This window comes from Nannobrachium achirus, assembly GCF_963921795.1.
Source record: "Nannobrachium achirus genome assembly, chromosome: 5".
NCBI classification, from domain to species: domain Eukaryota; kingdom Metazoa; phylum Chordata; class Actinopteri; order Myctophiformes; family Myctophidae; genus Nannobrachium; species Nannobrachium achirus.
Window position 1 is genome coordinate 22,744,572 of NC_137814.1, and position 25,718 is coordinate 22,770,289.

General features: G+C 41.4%; 2 protein-coding genes across 2 annotated transcripts in view; both read right to left on the reverse strand.

Annotated features, from left to right (window-relative positions):
• The window catches only part of LOC308284914 (myosin heavy chain, fast skeletal muscle-like), a gene marked incomplete at both ends in the record, with an annotated part of 38,444 nt that extends 31,995 nt beyond the window's left edge, over positions 1–6,449 (reverse strand). Inside the window, 12 exons of the mRNA XM_080725639.1 lie at positions 43–192; positions 312–430; positions 843–981; positions 1,072–1,175; positions 1,686–1,784; positions 2,798–2,861; positions 2,969–3,061; positions 3,677–3,785; positions 3,930–3,957; positions 4,575–4,731; positions 5,774–5,917; positions 6,243–6,449. Of these exons, the coding sequence (XP_080581765.1) occupies positions 43–192; positions 312–430; positions 843–981; positions 1,072–1,175; positions 1,686–1,784; positions 2,798–2,861; positions 2,969–3,061; positions 3,677–3,785; positions 3,930–3,957; positions 4,575–4,731; positions 5,774–5,917; positions 6,243–6,449 (1,413 nt within the window). The remainder of the gene's footprint in view (positions 1–42; positions 193–311; positions 431–842; positions 982–1,071; positions 1,176–1,685; positions 1,785–2,797; positions 2,862–2,968; positions 3,062–3,676; positions 3,786–3,929; positions 3,958–4,574; positions 4,732–5,773; positions 5,918–6,242) is intronic.
• A 2,515-nt stretch (positions 6,450–8,964) lies between these two features.
• On the reverse strand, positions 8,965–20,563 carry LOC308284915 (uncharacterized protein; the record flags this gene model as incomplete). The annotated part of the gene is made up of 6 exons (XM_080725640.1): positions 8,965–9,063; positions 11,308–11,978; positions 12,534–14,016; positions 15,346–16,196; positions 16,362–16,521; positions 19,895–20,563. 6 exons carry the CDS (start codon positions 20,561–20,563, stop codon positions 8,965–8,967), a joined length of 3,933 nt encoding a protein of 1,310 aa, XP_080581766.1.
• Between the last annotated feature and the right edge of the window lie 5,155 nt (positions 20,564–25,718).

Here is a 25,718-nt window from a genome sequence, read left to right on the forward strand (position 1 = left end):
GTTGGAAAAACTTTAAATAGTATACTCTATTGCGATACTCACATCAAAGATTTCAAAGCCAGCAATGTCCAGCACACCAATGAAGTAGTTCCTCTGTTGTTTGGTATCCAACATCTGGTTGATACGAATGACCATCCACAAAAACATTCTCTCGTAGATAGACTTGGCCAGAGCAGAGACTGAGTTTGAGACCTGGAGCACAGAAAGAAGTTGTTTCACGAATACCCAAATCTGATCATCATATCAGTCCACACAGATATGACTTACATTTTGAATTGCGTATTGCAGTGCAGTGCAGTGCAGTAGCTCACCTGTGGCACAGTCTGGCCTTTGGTCACAAACTCATTGCCGACCTTCACTCTTGGGTAGCAAAGACCCTTGAGTATGTCAACAGAGTTCAGGCCCAGCAGGTATGCAATTTTGTCAGCATCTGTATGAATTAAAGTATATTGTTCGTCATATACACTCTAGAAGAGTAATGTTAATAGTTTACAGATGCAATTATCGTCTCAATACTCTGCTAACAAAAGAGATCAAATGACTTTGTTGTTTTATCACAAGACCCAAAAAGAGAAAATAAACATTTGCCCCGGGACCCAAATTACCACAGTGAAAATAGCAGATCTACAAGCTTCGTGCCACATTGTGAGCTTAAAGAGCTGATATTTTCACTTTTCTAGTTTATGTAATTTCTTCGGTTTTTCTTTTATTTCTTAATGAAATTAAAATCTTTTTGTAAAAACCAAAAGTGTAGGGACCCATAGAAATCTGTCCTCGACCCACTGTTTGGGAAACCGTGGGCTACATCATTATGTTTATGTATTACAGTAGGTTTCACTTACTCTCACTGCCATCTGGTTCAGCCTGCTCTTCACGCTGCTTGTTCTTGAACTTCATGTTCCCATGGTGGATAACGGCACCGGTCAGCTTGTAGATGGACATCTTCTCATCGCCCGTAAAGCCCAGGATATCAATGGCAGCCTAAAGAGGGATTATGTCGTGAAAAAATGTCAAGAAAAACAAAACAAAAACGACATTCATATTTTGAATTTGTAAAAAAAAAATACTTACATCGGTAGCATCTAACTCTTCGCTGTCGTTAATGCTGGCCACGGTGATCTGACCCTGACTGCACATTGGGAAATCATATGGGTTGTTGGTGATAAGAGTCATCTCTGTTGAGAAATACAATGTTAGTAAATCAACCAGTTCTGTACTTTGTACTTTGAGTAAAGGTTTTTACTTTACTGGATTATTTCTAATTTCCAGTACTTTTACTTCTGCTCCATAACATTTCAGAGGCAAATATTGTACTCCACAATTATTTGAAAACTTTAGTTACTAGTTACTTTGTAGATTTTGCACTTTACACAAACCACTTCAGCCCTATATACATGTTGTACATTTGACACATTGTGATCGTGTAGATCTGCTATTTTCAAAAGATTTGTATAGGCTACATTTAAATGGGACATTCTGCATGACTATACTTTTACATTTGGCACTTTAAGTACATTTTGATGCCATTACTTTTGTACTTTTATTCAAGTGAATTTTGAATTCCTGTCTTTTACTTATAACAGAGTAGTTCTACATTGCGGTATTGATCATTTTACTAAAAAACATTTGAGTACTTTTTCCACAACTGAGTGCAGGCCAGTTCATACATCATTTCTATGACTTACCAACGAGCTCAGGCTTGTGGTTGGTCATCATTTGATAGAAGATGTGGTAACCTCGCTCATCTGGAAGCTGGAATGTCACTCTAGACTTTTCTAGCAGATCTTTAAAGGTCAAGGCACAAAAGAAATTAGTTCTTATATTGCTTTTTACAAATTAGCATTGAAAAGTGTCAGGGGTGATGTGTGATAGGAAATGTATCAGCAAGGATGAAAGAGAAGGTGTACAAGACGGTGGTGAGACCCAGGGACGTGCTGGCCATTGGGAAAAGCGGGACAACTCCCGAACGGCTGGTTCATTCCCGGCCGGTCCAGGCCGGCCATTAGGAAAAAATAAAAAATAAAATGTCGGCCTTCGTTCCATTTTGGGGGCTGGGCGGCCAACAAGGTAAATCATCACTGTCGGGCAGAAACCTCGTATCTCCAAGTTTCAAATTGATACATTTTTCGCAAAGCAAAGCCCTGCTTCATCATACAAGGCAGTTGCACAAAAGTACAAGTACAAGTATACAAGGTTTCCACCCGACAACGACGAAACATAACTCATGTACAGTAATTGGCCCACTGACTTGTCACTTGTCATGATCTGAAATGGCAAATCTTACCCTAACCCGGGCTGTATCAGGGGCCCAGCATGTCCCTGGTGAGACCCGCTAATGCCGCTATGTTGTACGGTTTAGAGACAGTTGCGTGAGAAAAGACTCGCAGAGCTGGAGGTAGCAGAGACTAAAATGTTGAGGTTCTCTCTGGGAGTAACAAGGATGGATAGGATCAGGAACGAGTACATTAGAGGGACAGCGCATGTCGGATCTTTTGGAGATAAAGCCAGAGAGGCAAGACTGAGATGGTTTGGACATGTACAGAGGAGAGATAGTGAGTATATCGGTAGACGGATGCTGAGGTTGGAACTTCCAGGCAGAAGGCCTAATAGAGGAAGACCAAAGAGGAGATGTATGGATGTTGTGAAAGAGGACATGAAGTTAGTCGGTGTGAAAGAAGAGGAGGCAGAGGACAGGGTGAGATGGAGGCAGATGATTTGCAGAGGCGACCCCTGAAGGGAACAGCTGAAAGGAAAATAATTAGACGCGCTCTTAAAAGATATTTCAGGCAATACTCACAGGTTTCAATGTCAGCACTCGCCAGTTTTCCAGAGCTGCCAAAGTGAATTCTGATGAATTTACCCTATATATGGAAGACAAATATCATTTTGATGAAGAGATTGATCGAAACGCAAAACTGAAACAATTAAGCCAGGAATCGTTTAAAATATGTGGCATAATGGAACTTACAAAACGAGACGAGTTGTCGTTTCTCACGGTCTTGGCGTTACCGTAGGCCTCTAGCAGAGGGTTAGCAGCAATGATCTGGTCCTCCAGGGAGCCCTGTGAGATGGTCGCACAACACATGTTTATTCGTCTGAACACTTAATGGAAGACAGTTAGTCAAATGAAATGTTGAGCACAGAAACAGTGTGTGTGTGTGTGTGTGTGTGTGTGTGTGTGTGCGTGCGTGCGTGCGTGCGTGCGTGCGTGCGTGCGTGCGTGCGTGCGTGCGTGTGTGTGTGTGCGTGCGTGCAAGCAGTATGTAAGTAAGTCTGACCTCCACCAAATTATTGAGATTGATGTTTTATATTGTAATCATTCAGTGTTTATGGCACCTAGCCTGTCTATTTAAACCTGTGATCATGCTGAAAGCTGAATAAACATAAACATAAGCATTGGTCATCTCAGTAAGCTAGTCAGACTGCATATGGTTCCAGGGACGTGCAGAGAATGTTAGAGAGGCAGGGTCTGAAATGTCTAAAAAGGCCTTTTGGTGAAAATATCGAAAATACTGTAGCAGACCTCCAAGGTCACAACGCGTTGCAGCGCAATGCGTTGTGAGCTTGAAGGTTGCTATTCCTGGTCTGGAGAGGGCACTTTTTACAGACGGGTAAAAGGGCAGAGGCTCAAGCCCCCCTTGATGACCATGTGTGCACGTGCCTGTATGGTTCATACCTTCATCTTGCTCTCAGACTTCTTCTTGTCTCCTCCAGCAACAGCAATCGTAGCAAAGTACTGGATGACACGTTTCGTGTTTACAGTCTTTCCAGCCCCAGATTCGCCGCTATAGAAGAAGACATGTGTTATCTTTCACTGTCTGATGACCAAAAGGCCATGCTTATTTTACAATAAAACATGACGTGGAATTGACCATGAAAACATGGCATAGAATTGACAGTATGCATGTTTGCTCAATTCAAACACATACGTGATCAGGACAGACTGGTTTTCTCTGTCTGCAAGGTAAAGAAAAATTAAGTTAAGAATTAAGTTAAGAAAAACGTACATTTACTAATTCAAGAAATGGGTAGTAAGTCTTGCTGTTTATCAGTGTTGACTTTGTCGACTAAAACTATGACGAAAAATGTTTGTCGACTGCGTTTTTTTCACTGACGAAAACTAAATAAAAACTAAGCTGTGATGACTAAAACTCAGACTAAATATACTGACAATTTCGTCAACAAAATAAAAACTAGACTAAAACGTTAGAGAGGGACTAGTGCTGAAGAGAGTCATTTTATGTTTGGTTGCTCTCAGGTGTTGCATGCTGAAAATAGCAGATCTACAAGCTCACAACGCGTCACGCTGCGACGCGTTGTAAGCTTGTAGATCGGCTATTTTCAGCACGCAATCAAGTGTAAAATCAAGTCATTACGATGCCATCAAGGCCTGCCAAAATACATTTTAGTTGACTAAATCAACTGTAGATTTAGTCGCCATAAAATCTTATGATATTTAGTCGACTAAAAAACTAAAACTTTTCAGGTGACTAAATTATGACTAAAACTAAATGACATTTTATTCAAAAGACTGTGACTGTCAAAAACAACACTGCTGTTTATGTAGCACGTACCAATGAGCATGTTCTGATAGGCGTTGTCAGAGACAGAGAAGATGTGAGGCGGGGCTTCCATGCGCTTCTTTCCCCTGTAGGCAGCGACTACCTCTGGGTCGTACACTGGCAGCAGCTTGTAGGGGTTTACTGTAGCACAGAACAGGCCAGAGTAGGTCTGTGGGATGAGGACTGATTAGTTTAGTTTCAATGGTGGAAAAGTACCGGTACTCACATTTCAGACTTAAGTAAAAGTATCAATACTGCAATATAGAAATACTCTGTTACAAGTAAAAGTCCAGAATTCAAAATGTACTTGAGTAAAAGCAAGAAAGTATTGGCATCAAAATGTACTTAAATTACCAAAAGTAAAAGTACAAAATGTTTCAAAATGTTTAAATAGCCTAAGTATAGAATAATTAATGTATGTTTAATGTATGTTTTGTAATTTTATAATTTATAACTGCAAAGTAACTAGTAACTAAAGTTTTCAAATAAACATAGTGGAGTAAAAGTACAACATTTGGATCCCAGGTGTAGTGGAGTAGAAGTAAAAGTATTGGAATTTGGAAATACTCAAGTAAAGTACAAATACCTCAAAACTGTACTTAAGTACAGTCCTTAAATAAAAGTACTTACTTTACACCACTGTTTAGTTTTTACTCTAGTCATGTTTATTATGTGTTTACATGTTTAAAAACAGGAAAATAAATGTAACTTTCTTCTAAACTCAAAAAGAAAATCACTTAAACTGAATATCCCCCCCAAATCCGATTTGACTGACAGTCCGCATCGTTATTTTTAAGTGTTCAGATCAGATTTGTGTATTATTCAACCATCTGGATTGGTTGCTGTGATAATAATGATAATGCTTCATTTATACTATGCCGAAAACAGCAGATCTATAAGTTCACATTACACAACACATTACATCAACACAATGCAATGTGTTGATGTAATGTGTTGTGTGCTTGTAGATCAGCTATTTTTGGCACGCGATGCCGTTGTGCAAAGTATAAATGAGGTTTCAGTGTCCAGACTGAGGCACATCTTTACAAATCAAGTTTGAATCACATTTCAAACCTCATTTCAAATGACAAAGATTTGCAACACATTTTCAGGACATGGTTAGCAAAAAATATGATTTGGTTTCCAGGTTTCATTTCCAGTAATATAATGTCATTTCACTCTATGCATTTAATTGTTTTGAAGTTTCTTACGTAGATCATCCATGCTGCATAGCGCTCTTTGAGGTTATACAGCACAGAGGCTTCATTGAGGTGCGTCATCATGGCCATGTCTTCGATCTTGTCGTACTTGGGAGGGTTCATTGGGCACACGTCATCATCTTTCACTGTAACAGTCTGAAAGTGCAGGATAAGATTAGTTACACAAGACATATTATATATTATTATATCGTCACTGTCGGGCAGGAACCTCGTAACTCCAAGTTTCAAATGTGTACGCAGTAAAGCCCTGCTTCATCATACATAACAAGGCTGTCGCACAAAAGTAGTGAAAACAGCCGATCTACAAGCACACAACGCCTCGCAGTGCGAGGCGTTGTGTGCTTGTAGATCTGCTTTTTTCACTAGTTTAGTTCATTTTTAAAATGATAAATACAAAACGAACGGACGATATCAATGTTCAAGTGCTTTTACTGAATATTATTACAGATATCATTGGTACCTCTTGGGTGTCAAGGATTTTGACGGTGACTTTGCCGCCCTCCTTGCTCAGCATTGTGGCTTTAACGTACAGCTCCTTAGGATGTGTCACATAGCAGGCAGTCTTTGCATCAAACGGCTTGCTCTGAGCCTCTATCCTCTCCCTCTCTGGCTTACGGAGGTAAATGGCGGCTTTGCCATAAATTGCCATTTCCGCGTCCGTGCTCATGGTGGCGGTTTACAGAGGGTTCTCTGAAAAAAGCACTAAAAGCATTAAGCTCTTTCTCTTGCACAGAGGTCTTCAACAGGGGGTCCAGGACCCCTAGGGGGTCCTCAGAGTTACTACACGGGGGCCTCCAAATCTTTGTGTGATAGAACCTTTTTTCTCCTTTTTTATATTAACCACTTGAACCCTAGTGTCCATATATTCTGAGAACTTTAGCCAAAAATAGCATTTTCGGCAAGAGGTTTGATGTAGAGGAGAAAAAAGAGCAGACTAAGTACAGAGTGACTGGTCAAGATTGTTAAAGCCATACTGTGTAAGATGCCCAACTAGTGGTCATTAGCCCTATAGCAAACCGCGGTCGCGTCCGCGTCTTTCGGACGTTTTTCGTACCTTCAGACCCCCGCGTCTGCCTCCACCTCGCTGAGATCTATCTTTTAAGGGGTCCCTTGTTCCTGTGCGTTCAGTAATTCCAGAGATACGGACTCCTTCACCCTGCCTGGTAGGCGAAATTACCTAGAGAAGGGATGGTACAAACGGGCGACAACAAATATGGCTGCCATAGCGACCCCACTTCAAGATGCGCTGTGATTGGCCGGCAGTTGTATAACCCTCGCTGTGATTGGCCGGTAGTGTGATGACGCAATTTTGGCGCGAGATCCGGTCCACGGCAAGGATCTCAGTTTACATACAGAGAAGGCTTTACAGGCTGAAATTCACGGCGCGGATCTTCTAAAACTTTTGTGATTTAATAGTTAGGAGAATTTTAAGATTTGTTTTATAAAAAAAGTTACATAGTACAACTTTAAGTATTGACGGTTCAAGTGGTTAAATAAATGAAAACACAAATTGACATGAATCCAAAATACACTGATGATTGTGCTGTCAAACGATTAAACTGTGGGGGTCCCTGCTTCATCTCTCTCTCAACTAAGGGGTCCTTGGCCTGAAAACGTTGAAGACCCCTGCTCTAGCATGTTCTCTTCATGTGGGATCCAAGTGTCTTCACTACTTCATCTTTATCCAACACCGCATGTTGTCTAACTACCGCAACCAAGCTATGCCACGTTAACGCAGGAATGGAAAAGTCTGATTATTTCAATTTCCAATGTAAAACAATGAATGTTAACTGCTGTCCATAATCACAATAAGAGTAAGTATCACTCACCTTTGACAGGAAACAAATAGATGTAGCTGCTCAAGAAGTATCTGAGAAGAAAGGAGCAGTTTTCTTTTTTTTGTTTTACTTTTGCATCTACATAATAAAACCTTTCTCATCTGAGTGTTACAGCAGCTCTGTCACATGCCATTCGCAACGTTTTCTATTGCTTTTTTTTTTGCAGTTACTGGGACTATTACGATCATGGAGAAATAAAGTTACGGCAATAAACACATACAAGACACAGTAAACACAGTAAAATGAATGAAACTATACTGAACTCTTTTCCTCTGTGGCAGTGTGGTGGAGAAGCAATTACCTTTCAACTGGGGCATCTGTTACCCTGGCCTGTGCCTTCTGTTTCTCCAGGACCCCTTATATATAGCCTATGGGTATGCTAAACTGCCAGGACAGCTGAAGCAACACTGCCATGTTTGGTTGTGGCAAACTGGATTTGAAAAGGTAAGCTCAGTCACGTGCCATTGTATTTCACTTACCGGTAACCGTTTCCCCTAGAACAGTGTTTCTCAAACTTTCAAATTTCAAGGTCTCCCCTTAACTCTGACAGTGTACAAATGGAACCAAATGAACCCATCAGGGTACCATTTGTACACTGTCAGAGTTACAGACTTGTATGGGTCCATTTAGGCCCCCCTAAAGGAACCCACAGAGTCCCTGGAATCCACTTTGAGAACCACTGCCCTAGAAGACAGAACACCCACATTTGAAGAGTGATTGATTCTTTTATTAGTAATTAGTAATTATTAGTAATTGACCTCATCCTATAAATCCATGCATTAATGTTTTATATTACTGATCTGCCATTGTTCTGGATCATTCTTTTCAGGCGCCTTTCATTAACACAAAGCATTATTATAAAAGATACTGGCATTTATTTTCTTTTTGACATCCTTGTTTAAAATTCTGTCCATGTTCAGGGAAATATATGTTTTGTTGCCTCATTTCCATGCACAAGTGGGAAATGAGTGTAATTCATCAGCTTAATACAGTGCTAACTGACAAAACATGTTTTATGAGAATCCTAATCTATAGCTCAGCATTACTACTATAGAAGGCTGGCCTGTCTCCTTAGTGCACATCCAGCAAGTAATTAAGGGACATTCTCTCACAACTATGTGAAAACATGCTAACATCATCTCCCCAGTGTCCCCAGGTGACAATGAGTCGAGTGGCAATTTAAGGCCTTTAAGACCTTTTTTAATACCTTCAAAAGAAACAAATGAAATGAAAAAAGACCATTACTGCATCAAAGGTAACCAACTAACTATATAATACAAACTGGTCAAATCAACATGATATTTTACCCTACATGTGGCACCTCTCCCACAGCAGAGTCATATGCTACAGAAGGTCTTTTGTGAAGGTGTGATCCATCTCAGAGTCAGGCATTTCAGGAGCCCTTGATCCTGTGGTGTTGGGGGTGTCCCTTTTAGTCTGATTCTGAAAGGGTGAGAGACCACCTGGGCTACAATTTATAATTATAATAATAATGTAAATAGCCTATTTATTTTAAGTTATTTACATAATCAGAAATGCTCCAGGCATTATAATAGTTAAGTTTTATAATTATTATAAGTATTTATATAATTATTCATGGTGGCTGAAGCATCTATCAGTGTGGAGTACTAGTCTCAATGGTCTCTGTTTTGCAGAAGAAGAAAACATACAGCATCCAGGGGTGTCGCACCAAATTCTGGGTACAAGGAATCATTGCGGGCCCCCCATGAATGTTCTTCATAGGGGGAGGGGTTTTAACCCATTTAGACTGGGAATGCGTTATTACGGATTATTTTGTGCTTTAACTATTGAAAAATAGCAGCTCACAGCGTGGCACCTAAATCTGCTATTTTTTTAAATCGAGAGAATTTGTGCAAGTCTTTGAATATTTTTGATCCGATTTTGTAAATGTCATCTAAATCCTTCTAAGGTTTTAAAAAAAAACATAATATGTTTCTGTGGTGCTCAAACTTTTTCATCTGAAGGATCCCCAAAATATTTAGTTCCAGGGACCCCCCAGAAGCAAAATCTGAGTTACAAAAAAATACATATATTCAAAGATTTGCACACATTTTCACGACTTTTCAAAGATAGCAGATCTACAAGCTCACAGCTGTGAGCTTGTATATCTGCTATTTTTCAATAGCTAAAGTATAAAATAATTAAGGCCCCTCCACCTTGGGCCCTAGTAACTCAGTCCCACTTTCCCTCCCCCCTTGTGACGCCCCTGACAGCATCAACAGCTGAAGCAAACAGCTGATTAAACTCGGCCTGTGGTTGAAGAAGTACGTACGTACCTATACCACATGTAGAAGTTTTCACCACACTTGTATAAACTTACAAAGTCGACATTTAACATGTTCTGTTGAAAGGTGTAGTCAATAAACGTGCTAAAATATTTGTCCCCCATCCTGATGAAATCACCAGGTGGAGATACAAAACAATATGATTCAAAGACCATGTCTAATAAATTGTCAAAAGTAACACAAATATTGAATAATGAATTGGTCAGTGAGAAGAAATTAAACATTTCAATAGTTTCATAGTTTATTCAATTATAGTACATTCTTACATCCAAAAATAATATTTTGAAAGAAGCTGCCTTTCGATGGATTCAGTTTTCCCCCATTGGCTAATCTGTTTACATATCTATACAATCATTAATTCACAGTTGATAGACCTTCTTTGTGAAGAACCTAAACTGTATTACAAAAGAATGAACACTACAATGAGTTTACAACAGCACATTCTTGAAGAAGTACTTTCTTTGGCAGAGTATGTTGATTGGTTATGGTACATTTTATGTACCCTTATTGTGCAGTATGTAAATGTGTCACCTTTGCATGATTTTATTTTCAACATATAAATACATTCCTTATTGAATCTGTAAATCACAGTGAACTACAGTATGTACAATCCACCATGTAAGCATTATACAATATTAATCTTCTGTTTAAGTTATTCTTTATTGTCAATATTTATATATATTGTAATGCATTGTACATTGAGCACCATATAGTCACATTGCAGAGGATGTACATAAGAAGAAGAAAAAAAGAAAAACAATATATACATTCAATATTTTAACAAAATAAAAGGTCAATGGCAACTTTTAGTCAAAGTATGTCTCACATATTAATCTTTTGATGTGATGCCTTGCCATAAACCATGTGGACCACCAAAAAAGACCAAAAATAATGACTGTCCCTAGACTTTTATTAACCGTTGTATACGTGTAAAACAAAGGCACAATGTTTTCTTTTAAATATGTATCATTTGGCATTTGTATGCTTTATGTCAGATATGTGTGTGTATTTCATTGTAGAGAGACATGACAGCAAGTGCGAGAGGAAAGACAAAAGTCAGAGATTCACACCCAGGCCATGGTGCTTACAAGGAGCATGGTACTGTATATGCACCAGCTGGAACCAGGTACCCCAGCTTTTCTAAATACCACATGCAAAACATTCCTTGTGTGTGTGCAAATGCGCACTGTGCACATATATGTGTACATATACATATACATATACCTATACATTATACCTATACATATACATATACATATACATATAGGATACATATACATAAAGTTCAGTTTTGTGTTTCTTACAGCTATTGCTCCAAGCTTTATAATATAGGACATCGTCCACGCCTGATTTCTTCCCTGGAGTCTTGTGCTTGCAGTACTCTCCCTGCAACACTAGAGGGCCTGGCAGCCTGTGTCACAGCAGAGGACTCCCCCTCAGGATGCACTCTGCTGTCCGCTGACATCTTAAACTCCACTGATGTAAATGAAGAAAGACTGCTATGTGTCTTTGGCCAGGTTTTACTGGTGTCAATGGTGGGTGAGACCCTGACACCCTTGGTTTTGCTAGCGCACGTGTCTCTGTTCCTACTTTTGACACTGACGTCATCCAAAAAGGGGTCAGAGTCACTCCCATGGGGCATATTGTAATAGGCACACTTAGGAGTTTGAGTTTGAGGCTTCACCATGTCTTCGAGCTCTGATGAAGATATGGCGTCAAGGGGTTTTTGCCGTGCTGCTGAATCATCAACCTCGCCGGTGTTCTCTGGACATGAATCTATAGATGTTGTATCTGCATTCCCATACATTCCCAGACTGGAGATTGGAGGAGATCTTCGTATGAGGTGGTTTTCCTTGAGGAGCCACCTACCTTGATCAATTAGAACCCCGCTATTTGAGTCCGCCTCCGTGGAGACCAAAGCAGGCTCTTTTGAAGGCTCCATGTGTGCCTTTAATGAGCTCGCTGAGCTGTAATTAGACAGATCCTCCCCTAATGCTTTTGTCCCTGAGTCATAAGTGGAGAAGCTCCCTCCACTTTTTTCTGAAATATTTCCTGGTGACAATTTTGAGTTGGTGCTGCCCCCACTTTTTAATGTGTGCTTTTCTGATATATTTCCATGTGACAATTTTGAGTCTGAGCTGCCCCCACTTTTCAATGTGTGCTTTTCTGATATATTTCCATGTGACAATTTTGAGTCTGAGCTGCCCCCACTTTTCAATGTGGGCTTTTCTGATATATTTCCTTGAGATAAATTTGAGTTGGAGCTCCCCCCACTTTTTAATGTGGGACTTTCTGCTATATTTCCTTGGGAGTTGGTGCGCTCCACCTTTGTTCTCCTATTGGGTTTATCACTCATATGCCTTGCATATGTGTAGTTTGGAGACGGACTCTCTGAATTCTCGACACTCTCAGAAGAAATATCCAAAGATGCTTGAGTCTTGTCGTACCCACCGCTGTCTGAAGTCTCTGGCCTATAATCCGATAAATCCGAGGTATTTGGGCTTGGAAGTCGCTTTAGGCCGTACAGGTTATCACCTCTGCTTTTGGGGGTTATAAATCGCTTTGTGTGCACTACCTGAGCTTTATCCTGTGCTATCTTAACGTTACCGCGGGCATCATATGTGAATATCAGGGATGAAGATTGCAGGGCAGAGTTAACAAAGTCTAACAATTCTTGTGATATTTCAACTGGGTGGGGTGGGTTGCAGCTTTCATCCTCGTTCACCTCTCCCTCCCCTTCATCTGTTTTTTCTTCGTTCATGGTGTCTGAACCATGACCCATGTCATCTTCTTTCTCATTTTCGGTGTCCTCTGTATCGACATTTGTGTTCTTGTTTTTGTGGTACTTCCGCCTACCCTGCTTATGTAAATAACACACCTCCTCCAACGGCCTTTCGCTAATGTCACTATCGGCAGTACCATCTGTGTCGGCATTAGCGGCATCTCTGAAATGTTGCTCTTCCTCATTCTGTTCGTCCTTTGCCCCTCTCTCTTCCTCAGCCCCCTCAGCTGACGAGCTGTCCTGTTCTCCTTCCCCCGCTTCCTCAGTCTGCTCTTCCCCCCCAACCTCTCCCGCACTCACTTCCGCTTCACCCCCCCTGCATTCTTCTACATCCTCATCTTCCCCTTCTTCCTCCCCCTCCCCCTCATCCTCTGTATTTTTGTCCGTCGCAACCTTGCCCTCCTCCATCCTCTCTTCTTCAGACACCTTCGCCCTCCACCACCACCTTGTCATGTCAACTTCCTCGACTCTTTTGGCCCCCCCAGCAGCTTCATCCTCTATTTCCTTGACCCCATTATTATCATCCCGAACCTCCTTTTCCTCCCCCTCCTCATCCAGCTGCTCATAGTTCTCATTCTCCTCCTTTTCCTCCATGTGCACTAATCCCTCTTCCTTCTCCTCATCCTCTTTCCCTTTGCCCCCTTCTGACTCCGCTTTTTCTTCCCTGTCACTCACTTCCATTTCCTCAGTTTTCCCATGTACCTCACTGTCACATTCTTTAGGAAACGGCTCCATTTCTTCTGAGTCAGAATGATGTGTTTCTCTTTTTAGCGTGGTACTTTTTTCTACTCTTTCTGGGTGGAAGTTTCTATTGTGCTGGAGTGTTGATGTGATCTCCTCCCTAAGGTCTTGGGGCATGTTGAGCTCATCCATGAGCTGATCAATAACCAAATGTTGATCTTCAAATGGGTCGCCCCCTTCAGAAACATCTAATGCAAACTCTGAGAATTTGGGAGACAGGGGTTCACTTTCAAGCCTCTCCCTCAACACTTGGAAATCCCTCCAGCGTTCTCTAAACTTAAAGGACGTTTTGCTTTGGAGATCTGTTAGACTTGCTCTCTGCTCCTCATCATCCTCAATAGTGGAAATTTTCTGCAAGGATTCCAGCATTAGCATGGCCTCTGAGGCCTCTTCAGAATCTGAGTTGGTGTCTTCTGAACCTGCTAATGTACCTCGCAGAGTCATTACTGACAGATATGAAAGGAACACTTTGGAGGACGAGCCAAACACTGAGGCCACTTGTGATGAGAAATTGGGTAGACTGCTAGACCTGGACAATTCAGCCGTTTCAGCGGCACTTCTGATGCTCTGAAGTGATGAACACATCTGTTGCAGAACAGGTTCTACCTTTGATTTCAGACTTAAGCGGTTAGATGATGAGTCAACTGGACAAATGCCTTCAGCAGCTTTGGGTGTTCTTGGTTGATTCTCATTGTCTACAGGTTCTATTCTGACAGTTGGCATCGAAACACATACACCCAATGCTCTCTGTCCATTATTTAGCCCGTCTGTGGAAGCAGTAGGTGCCACGCTGCATACAGGAACAGATAACGACGTAGATGTAGGGATACCATGTCCATGCGAAGAATTATGTTCATCTATATTAGCTTGGCATTCGCTCTCGTCCTCGGATCCAGAATCACCACCTATCTGAAAAACAACCTTTGGACTAGATGACTGCTCTGTGGCTGCCTCTTCCATGTATGGTACTGCTTCTGGCTTGATTTTCTGCAGCCAATTTTCTACATATTGGTGGAGGTCAGAGGAGGGTGTTGGATTGAAAGCCGGCATTGAAATACTCTCGCTCAATTCTAATGTTTGTTTTGGTGGTGCCATCCTTTTCTCACTCGTGGTTTTTTGCTTGGTTGTTAATGATTTTTTCTTTGTTGGTAGTCTTGCGGTTCTACTCTCATGCGTATGCCCATTATCTCTAGGAGTTCTTTGACTCACATTCGGTTGCTTCTTGGGTGACATTGCTTTAAGAATTTCAACATTACGTGATCCAACTTGTTTCTTTATTGGGGTACTTTCATCCCTACTTAATTTTTTCTTAGTTCGATTTTTTTCTATTCCCTTACTGTTATGATCATTTGTATCACTTTCTGATGTCCTTCCACTCTTTGAAGACCGTGCCAGGCTTTCCTTTTGTTTTTTATCTGAACTAGATACTGAAGGAGACGTTTGCGTCCCAGTAGGTTTTGCTGTCTTCCTTTTCTTTACACCTTGAACAACATTGGTTTTTTTCACTGACTCCGTTTCCTTAGGTGGAGATTCATTTTGAGAGTCTGCTACAGTCTGGGCCTCATTGTCAGTCAAAGAGGAAAGGTTTTTGCTCATCTTGGGTGTGGGTGCCTTTGGTTCAGATGACAAAGACAGTATCTCCTCTTTCTGCCTGTGTAGTGAGTCAGTGATGGATGATGGCCGGGTAAAATCAACATCACAATCATTGCTAGATGAATGCTGCCCTGAGTCACATGAGGCAGGTTTATTCTGTGGGACTAGAGCAGAACCATGTTCAAATATGCCATCCGCGCTGTATTCCTTGTTTGCAGAATAGGTGTCAAAGCAACCCTGCCTCTCATAAATGTGCATCACAGTCTCTGTAACCTCCATTCCTTCATTTTGTATCTGTAGTACCTCTGCTGTCCCTGACGACCTGATGGAGGAGTGAGACCCTTTATTGCTAACCCCAGCAGGTGTAGTTTTGCGGGGCTTTGGGACTGGCCTACTGCTGCTGCTCTGTCTGACCACACAGTACCCCTCAGTGAGCTCACCATCAGCAGTCCTCTCCGTATAGGAATACTGGCCCAGCGTGCTGGCTTCCACCCCTGACTCCGTCACCGTCTTCACACTCTCTACAGATGCTTTCTTTCTGATGTGTCGAGGACCTGGAGTTGGGTTTCGCCGCAAACCTGATTTGGGCGTTTCCGCTGTGGGACTGAAACTCTCATGTTCTCGCTCGTCAATGAAGCCAACACCCTTCCCAATTTTTGTGTCATGGTTTTCTTGTTTGGTTTCATCCTCACTGATACCGGGGTTGTCTTTACTTGTGTCAGGTGGACTTTTGCCTGACCTAGACTTTGAGGCACGAACTGTCCTCTGACTAAGGCTGTAGCGGCTGAGCGTTGTTGTCCAGTGGAGCATCTCTTCCTCCTTTATGGTCAGACGCACTTTCATCTCCACGGTCATGCTCCCATCTTGGTTCACGCGGAAGGACTTCTCAATGTCGTCGTCTTGAGGAACAATGGCAGTATGACATCTGTTCTCTGTTCCAAAGTGTTCAGAGTTGTCCATATCATTAGATGTATGGCATGGGTTGCCTTCGGTTTCAGATGATCTTTCGTGATGATGTTGGTGACTATCGGTGCTTCCGTTCAGAGACTTGTTGATCTGGTTGACAATGTGTCTTTCTGATGATAATGAGAAGTGCCTTGAAGCTCTTCCACTGGATGAAGATTTATCTTTCTCTTTAATTGCAGATGTATGATCTGAGGTTATTCCATGAGAGGAGAGGAGGAAATGGAGAGAGAGTGAAAGTTAATGAAAGAGTATCATTCAAATCTCCCAAGTCATGGACATGTTGTATTATGTTTGTGTGTACAGTATACTGCTTCATTTAAATATATAGGTAGTATTGATTCATTAACACTTACGAGCTAGAGGTTGAAGGTTGATTGGCTCTGCAGCTTCTGAGTTCACTGACTGTGCCATCTGACCCGTTCTATTAAAGTTGTAGTTGCCTAATCTGAAGGGTTCACTGCCCGCTGCTACAATGATGCCAGAGCACAAGATTAGTGCAGCAAGCCCGTCAACCTGAAATGGAAGGAGAAAGAAAATTGGTGTCAACAAAGTTAATGGCAGATACTGTCAGAGAAGGGGCGAAAATACATAAAAATAAAATGTGAAATACTTACCAGTATACTGTCACCTAGGATAGTATCCTGGTGACAGTATCCTGGTCGGTATTTGACCAAGTACTGACCAACTATTTAGATTATTATTATTATTTATTTAAAAATGTATTTAATTTTAAAAATACTTTTTATGTATTTTCGCCCATCTCTGGATACTATAAACCTTTTTGTTCCCACTGCGCTCTGCCTCCCCTGGTGCAATATCCTCTTAGACCAATATCATATTACAAACGTCATGGGTCGCACTCAGAACGGCAAGAGTGAGTTACCTTTTTTATTGTTATAGGTTTAGGCTATCCGGTCTGGATAGCCGAAACATTTGTCCATGGTTGCCCAAAGACTTGGAGAAGAAATACCAACAAAGTTAATGGTGTCACTTGTTGATTTAAATGAGAAGTATTTATTTATCCTACATTTACTGTTGGCTACTGACTTTGAGCAATTTAACTCCTTATGACAAAATATGTTGGGCTTCACAAGCAGGGGCATCTTGTTCACATAAAAAGAGGGGTCTCTAACCATGTTTGGCATTCAAAGAAGGGCGTAGCAATATTTATCTAGAAGAAGTGGATAATTTTGTTCTAAGAAGAAGCAATTTTTATTTTAGACTTAGACGAAAATAGCCGATCAACAAGCTCACAATGTGTTGCTTTAGTTAACAATGCCTGGCAATGCCTCAAAATGTGATGCAATGCAGTATTGTTAATTTCTGACTGAGTTTACACAAAATACATCTCTGTAAACAGACAGACTGCATTTATATAGGGCTTCTTTCGTCTATTGTTCTGAACACTCAGGCGTTTTATGTGATGGCAGCCGGCGCCAACCTGCTCATCAGGCGCATTAACAGTTAGAGGTTCAGTGTTTTGCTCAAGGACACTTTAACCCAGGGGTGGGCAACTTTGATGATGGCGAGGGCCACTATATTTCCACCTTCACTCCAGAGGGCCACATTGCATATCGTGATGTCGTATTTTGTCATTCATACAAAAGTACAAAACATTCATACAAACTACATAGCCCTACTGTAGAGCCTATATAAAATGACATGTCCAAAATACAGGTTGAAAGTGGTTAATGCAATGATAGGAAGAGTCGGGATCTTTTAAATAAACAAACTCTTCATACAAATTGTAGAGCGGACGAGACATTGTCTTGGTTATACTGTAGTTAACAGATATTTGTCCCACTTGTCCATTGTGACCGGTTTGGGCCTTTTATCTCATAGGTCATGTCAGCTGACAGGGGTCCTCCCTATGTTCCCCAGGTTCTATTTTATGTTCCCCAGGTTCTATGTTCCCCACTTCCCCCCCCAGGCGCGTCACCACCATTCATTGTGAGTACGACGGGACACCCACACTTTCATAAAAACGTAATCTCATCCCCCCCACCTTTTTTGCCGGCCGGGGTGTTTTTTTTTTTTTTCCTCCCCTGCGCTGCAAGCTGGCTCTCATCAACACAAACGTAACCTCTCAGTGGCATGTAGGTGCTATTTGGCTACTATTTTCCAGGACAATTTCAAAATAAACATGTTGAATGATCGATTGTATAGATGAAAAAAAATAAAATAAGGACTCTTGTTTTGAAATGCGCTTCTGTGCAGAGGAAATGGCTTTCATAGGACGAGCCTTTAACGGTCGTCCACTCTGTCGTCAGTGCGTATCTTTCTTGCGTCATGATGGACTCGTGGTGAAATTAACAACACAGGCATAAAGGAATATAAACAGAACACCAAGACAAGACCATGTAGGCTATAAAGGCATTAAACATCGTCCTGCTCGTCTCGTCACTCAGTCAGCAATTGGTGAGTGAGTCGTGGCTATATTAGAGTTGGAGTAATGATGGATGCTATGCTGCTAGCTAACACTGTTTTGGCTAGCGTTGTGGACACATTGTATGGGTCTTGAAAATAGCCAATCTAGAAGTTCACAACGCAGCGCGAAACGACTCGTTGTGAGCTTGTAGATCGGCTATTTTCACTTCTACTTGTTTGGGTTTAGTTTCTCTTGGTTCACGGGCTAAAACGTTTGGGAACCAATACCATCATGCTTGCTGTAGTAGACAGTGGTGTAATATTAAGTAGATTAACTGAAAAGCTTTTGGAACTGGTCTTATCTACTATAACTATAGACTATCTTGCTGGCTGGTGCATGTGGAGAGAGGCAAAGGGAAAGTGTAGTGTGCCGTTCCCGATTGTTTAGAAAAAAAATAAACCGCGGAAATCCGAAAAAAACGCGATCAAAACCGCGAAAAACCGCCAATTTTCGCGCGCCAAGACGTTATAACGCCCCTGCCCCCCCCCCCCCCCCCCCCCCAAAAAAAAAGGTTCTATGTTCCCCGCTCAACCAAAAAAAGGATCGGGACCATACCTATGTTCCCCAGGTTCTATGTTCCCCAGGTTCTATGTTCCTCATTTACCCCCACAAAAAAGGTTATGTTCCCCACTTACCCAAAAAGGGTCCTATGTTCCCCGCTCAACTTAAAAAAGGTTCTATGTTCTCCACTCATCCAAAAATGCAGGAAACATTCATTTCTAAATATTAATAACAACTCAAAACACACAATAATGGGGAGAGATTATGAATACTAGTGGACAGGGGGCACTAGGGACATCTGGACACCATACATTTGTTATGACTGGGCATCTGGACGAGTGGGCACCTGGACATCTGGGCAATAGGGACATGTGGGCATTTGGACGAGTGGGCACCTAGGGGTGGAGACATCTGGGCACCTGGGCAACTAAATTAGGATTGCCCACATATTTCTTTTTATGTTCCCCACCCACCCTCCCCACAAAAAGGTTCTATGTTCCCTGCTCAACCAAAAAAAGAATCTACTGTATGTTCCCCACCAAAAAGGGGAAAAGGGTATATGTTCCCAACTCAAATGCAGGAAATGGTGGGACATCTGGGCACTAAGAACATGTGGGCAATCCTAATTTAGGTGCCCAGTTGCCCAGAAGTCTCCACCCCTAAGTGCCCACTCGTCCAAATGCCCTCATGTCCCTATTGCCCAGATGTCCATGTGCCCACTCGTCCAGATGCCCAGTCATAATAAAAGTATGGTGTCCAGATGTCCCTAGTGCCCCCTGTCCCACTAGTATTCATAATTTCTCCCCATTATTGTGTGTTTTAGTTGTTACTAATATTTAGAAATGAATGTTTCCTGCATTTTTGGATGAGTGGGGAACATAGAACCTTTTTTTGTAGGGGTAAATGGGGAACATAGAACCTGGGGAACATAGGTACTGTCCCAGTTGACATACTTACTCTTCGGCCATCAGCAGAATAGAGTTTCAGCACGGGGAACTGCATGGTCTGGGAAAGGTAATCCAACAAGGCATCAAATGTCGGAGCAGTCCTTCTCTGCAACACAATCGTTCGCTGGATGGTGGGTTCTTTGTTCTTGAAGACTACAAGCCTCTTTGGTGTGCGCACCGCTGGCCTCTCATTGATTCTCCCAATCCTGTTAGTGCCTTCGCTCCTTCTGCCAGACTGACTAAATGAGGGTGCGTTCCGTCCCCGTCTGCCCAGGCCGTCGGACCTGGTGGTATCCCATGGTATCTGTTGCCGATTGACCTCGTCCAGGTTCAGAGGCTTGACCCGTCTCCGATCAGAGCACACATATAGTCCCCCATCATGTAAGTCCTCTAGACCCTTGAGCTGGTTGGTCCCGCGGGGTGTAGTGATGATCCTTACGCCAAATGGCAGAGGCACTTTCTTGGACAGAGCGTCCAACAGGGCATCGAATGTCTTGAAGGTGCGTGCAGTGATGACCATGCGATGCCCGCCAAATGTGTGGTCCCCGCTTTTGTAGAAGCATACTCGTTTGGAGGCGGAGGGATCGGAGATGGGTTGCAGGGTCCTGGAGGCCAGCGTCGGCACACTCCCGGAGGACATGCGCTGGGCGGTTAGCTCTTCGGGGGACACGTTACTCATGTTGTCCAGAGGTTGGCTAGATAGAAACCAGAGAGAGAGAGAAAGTGAGAAATCATGGGCGTTGTGATTCCATGGGCAAGTTAAATTTTGTATGCTGGCATGTCCTCATACAGAAGTTATGTTAATTGCTTTAATCATTCCAGTTATGTACAGTAGTTATTAATTTAGTTATTCAGATGAAATGCCTTGGACATACATATTCTTTTTGCAAAGAGAACAAGCCCATAAGATTTGTCACAATATGAAAAACAAACGGAAATGTACAGTAATACTGGTGTGTGAACGTATACAATATGGGAAAAGCAATGAAAAGCACTGCTGTGGTTACATCATCTGTCACAGAATCAGTCTAATAAGCAGCGTGATCTAGTATGACACTAGCGTTGACTCACATTGTAAGAATGGAATGTGTAAATGCTCATTCTATCTCAATGCGATAGTTCCAATGTTTGGAACTATCTCATTGAGATAGAACGAGCGGGGAGATCAAAAGACTCTCTTCTTCTACAGCTCTGCTAATATACCTTTTCATGGGAGCAGCATTTTGCAAATGCTAAATGCTTTTATAAACAACATACTCTTTATCACCCACTGGCTCACCCAACATGACAATGAATATACTCATATACCAAGGTTGCCTGATTAGCCAGAATAATGAATGCATTAATCCAACAGCATCTCCATAACTCCATTGATACAAAACTACCTCTGTGGCACAGATGATAATTTAAAAATACAGAAATAGTTTATTTGTGTTTCTATAGTTTAACCCTGTACTAATTAATGACTGACTAGATATTGACTGAGTGTGAAACTACTAGGGCAATCACAGCTTTGACATCTCTTATGGTTGCATAATAAAGTGGTACACTACATAGGCTAATATCCACACTGTAACAAGACTGTAACAAAAGATAAAACAGCAGATCTAAGTAATAGCTAAATATTATTATTAATTTATTTGTATTTATGTTTCCTGTGTTTTATCATTTGTAACAACTAACACAAACAGAGCAATGTCTCAAACCAGATTGAGTAACATGTCCATAACTTGCATGCTTTAAAATACATACAGATAAAATATAACGTATATATTGAGAGCTTTTACTTCATAAGAGATGAGTCAACTTGAAATGCCATGGCTCTACACACCAAACAGAAGGACATTACCTGTGACTATGAGTATTGAAACTAGTAATGAAATGAACCAGAACTAAAGAAAATGTTGGATTGGCAAGCAAAATGATATAGCAAATGTATGTATAAATGAATACACTTACCGTATTTCATATTTTCCACTAATTATGATGGCCAAAACGCCATAACGAAGTGCATCTACTACTCTAGGCAGCAGCCGTAGAAGCTGCTCAGTGGCATTCGCCAGGCTATTTCTGGACAAGTAACATCATGGCCAATTTGCTTAATCTTTGCTCACAGTTAATCAGCATATCATGTTGCGGTAAATAAAGTGTGGGAAAGATGCCAACAGGAATGGATAACAACAACTGGCGGGCAACATCGGTGCACTTCAAGTGCATCAAATATATTTGATGATATTGATGGATGCTATTATAAACAAATATGAAACATATAAAACACAAATTTGACTTACACAATTGAATTTCTTGTATTATTGATCGTGTATATACACCCCTGTCCATCTAAACAAAGCAATCTGTTCCAAAAAGGTTTTACTGTATGCAACAAATATAATGTAAAAGCAAATCTAGCTCAAATTGTCAATTCATGATTTTAACTGAATGAGAGAGAGGAAGAAGCCAAGAATTAGTAATTGAGACTGACAGTGTAAATGAGTAATTAAAGCATATTACACAATAAACTGGTTACATTTAATTGGCATTTCCCCTCCTACTCTATCTAGATATCACGGGTCGGTAGTACAGTTTCTATTTTACCAGCAGCCTCTTAATCAGATTTGAGCAGCCTTGGCCTAATAGGGATTAGGTGAAAGGTTTTGCACACTTGCTGACAGCATGAGATACAGCAGAACAAAACCGTAAGGGAGCACTTTTGTCCCACAAGTAGCCTAGGTATTGGAATAAATCCTTTCCTCTATGATTCAGATGTTGGTTACAACATTGCCTTGCGTATTGCAGCTGTCAAGATGACTTGATATACCAGACTGGACACGCTGCAGTCTCACAATAAAATAACGCAAAATAAAATAAAGCCTAAGAGGTGAACGGGGTAGACTTTGTGATTTGATTAGACGGATGGACGGAAATGATTTGCAGCGTAGGATGTGAGATGAACTCTCACCCTATGCTGTGATGACTAGACCTTGCCGCTTGCTTTACCAACCCCCCCCCCGACCTGACCTAACCTAATTCCTTCTGTCACATGTTCCAAGGACAATGTCCTCCAGCACGAAGATGGGCCGGTAGGGGGATTGAGGGATTGGTTCACTGAAAGTTCACAGCAGAGTGGCACGAAAGTGTCCGAGGGTTTTGTAAGCCTGTGCCATAAACAACATGGCAGGGCATTTTGATTATGGCCTGTAAGGTTTGCATATAAGTATATACTGTATGTTTAATGTGTCTGTCTGGGTGTTATTTGTCCAGACAGCACACACACAAAAGGGCTACATTAGTAAAACTCTAAATGAACACAAAAACTATACATGAATTCTGAAATTTCACAATTATGCTTCTGGTTCAGCCATTTCATTATTATTTTGTACCCCTTTTTCTCCCCAAATTAGTCGTTATGCCAATTAATTCTTCCTAAGTGTATGTTGTCACTGCTGTTGCATCCTACTGTCTCACCTGCCAGCGAGGAGCCCCCACCGATAGGATGTAGAGCCTCCGTCCTACTCCTCCCACCCAACACTCCCTGCTGACAGGTGCCGCCCCGGCCCGTAGGATATACGGTACGGTACGTGCAGTGACAAATATCACCCTCACCGTCCGGCTTCCCTCCCCTGACATACAGACACCCGACAAAGCTGGATGCAACGTAGTGGATTCGAACCCCCAGCCTCCGCGGTGGTGGGCAGGCCATTTCCCACTGCGCCACCCAAGTGCCTAGTAATCTGTTCTCCATGATTGTGAGGCCATCCTTGTAAATAAGGATCGGCTGGTTAAATATAGGTAAAAAAATTAATAAAATAAAAAAATACTAATTTTGCCTGCTATATCTTACTCAACATCGGGTCCAGGGACCAGCAGGGGTCTGAAAGGACCCCTCAGAGTGTACAAATGGACAGGGTCTCAGAGTTAAAGAAACACTGATGATTTTTTTATGTTGATTGGGGTCCCAGTGATAAAAAAAAAAGGAAGAAACTGTACCAGGACCTATAATGCATGTCAAACTGGGGGATTTTGTAACTATTAAACAATAGCAGATATACAAGCTTGTAGATCTGCTGTTTTTGAAAAATCGTGAAGATTTGTGCAAGTCTTTGAAAGTTTGAACATTTCAAATCCTTCTAAGGTTTTTTGAAAAACTTATGTTTCTATGTCAGTGGTGCTCAAACTTTCTCATGTGAAGGACACGAACCACCATCTCAAAATATTTAGTTCCAGGGACCACCCAGAAGCAAAATTTGATTTACAAATGTTCACAAAAATACATATATTCAAAGATTTGCACACATTTTCACGACTTCAGATCCACAAGCTTGCAGTGAGCTTGTATATCTGCTATTTTTCAATAGCTAAAGTATAAAATAATTAAGGCCCCCTCCACCTTGAGCCCTAGTAACTCAGTCCCACTCTTACCCCCCTTGTGACGCCCCTGCCTTGAATTAAATAAGGTTGCGAAGCACTGGGCTATAGGACAACTACCTGAAAAGGCAAAGCATCTGAGCAGGTAGAGAGAGAAAACCCTTCCCACACTGAGCACTTGAGCGCAAAGCGTCACCAACTTCATCCCCTGCTGCACGACCAACTGATTAAACCTCATTATCTAAACTGATTATGGTAGGAATTTGTGTAACTGCCAAAGGCCTATTCAGTCGTCCTTGGCTTTCACAGTATTGATTCTATGCACATATGTCTTTGGATTTTGATTGATTGAATACGTTATCAACATGTTGATCACTTTGTTTGAGCACATCAAATGTACTCAATTCATCAACAAGACATACAATGCATAATTAGTTACTTATTGGTGGCACTAAGGATGCCATAACACGTGTTTAATATAAAGTTAGTGCTCATTTAAAACAATGTTTAGTTAAAGTAAAGATACTAGTTATAAATCTACTCGTATAATGAGTTGTTGCTTTGCAGCTCAGCTCAGCTGCAAAGCAAAGGCTACTTCTTACTCATTGAGATTTAACCGTTATATAACATTGACAAACAATTCACATTTAAATGAACCCACATTGATTAGGCCTACACATCAAATTCAAGCTTGATTTGTAAATCTGTGCTTTAGTGTAGTCTATATTGTAGCGTTTGGCTTGAAGAAGACAAACGCTCAATCCAGGATTATCACTGTCTCACTGATGCCATCTAATGACAATTTGTCGTATTGTTTTTTTATTTGGATGGATCAAATATAAATGAATTGTAAGAAAACAATATGGATGTGTAGAGTATGGGTCTGCAGTTCATTTAAAGGGGTTGCCATTAATAAAGGCACAGGCATTAAGACTTTGTAGTGGCACACTGTCCACATCATTCAACATAGCAGCACTACAGGTAGGAAATGCAGTTAGATGTGGGTAAACTTAAACATCCAACACTGTGTAGGTGAAACAGTGAATTTGGGAGACAAAGGTTAAACAAAAGACAAAAATAGTAGGCTATAAGTATATAGTCAATACAATAAAACTATTAGTACAGTACAAGTAGCCTTCAGTTTAACACCCTGCCTAAAAGGAGCATTCCAAAGTCCTTTTACGGTCTTTTTTTCACGTCTGAAGTCCTTGGTATTCAATTCATGGACATAACAAGCAAGCAAAAAAGAAAGAAAAAAAAAACATTCAAAAATCATCACAGTTATAAACTGGAAGAGGGACAAAACCGAGTGGGCGTTCCCTTTTCTTTGACGATGACTAGCCAGATTGCCCGGGACCCAAACTAGTGAAAATAGCAGATCTACAAGCTCGCCGCTTATTTTCACTACTTCATAATTATTTATATTAACCTTTTTCTTTTCTTTTTTTTTTGCCTGTGTAATTTCTTCC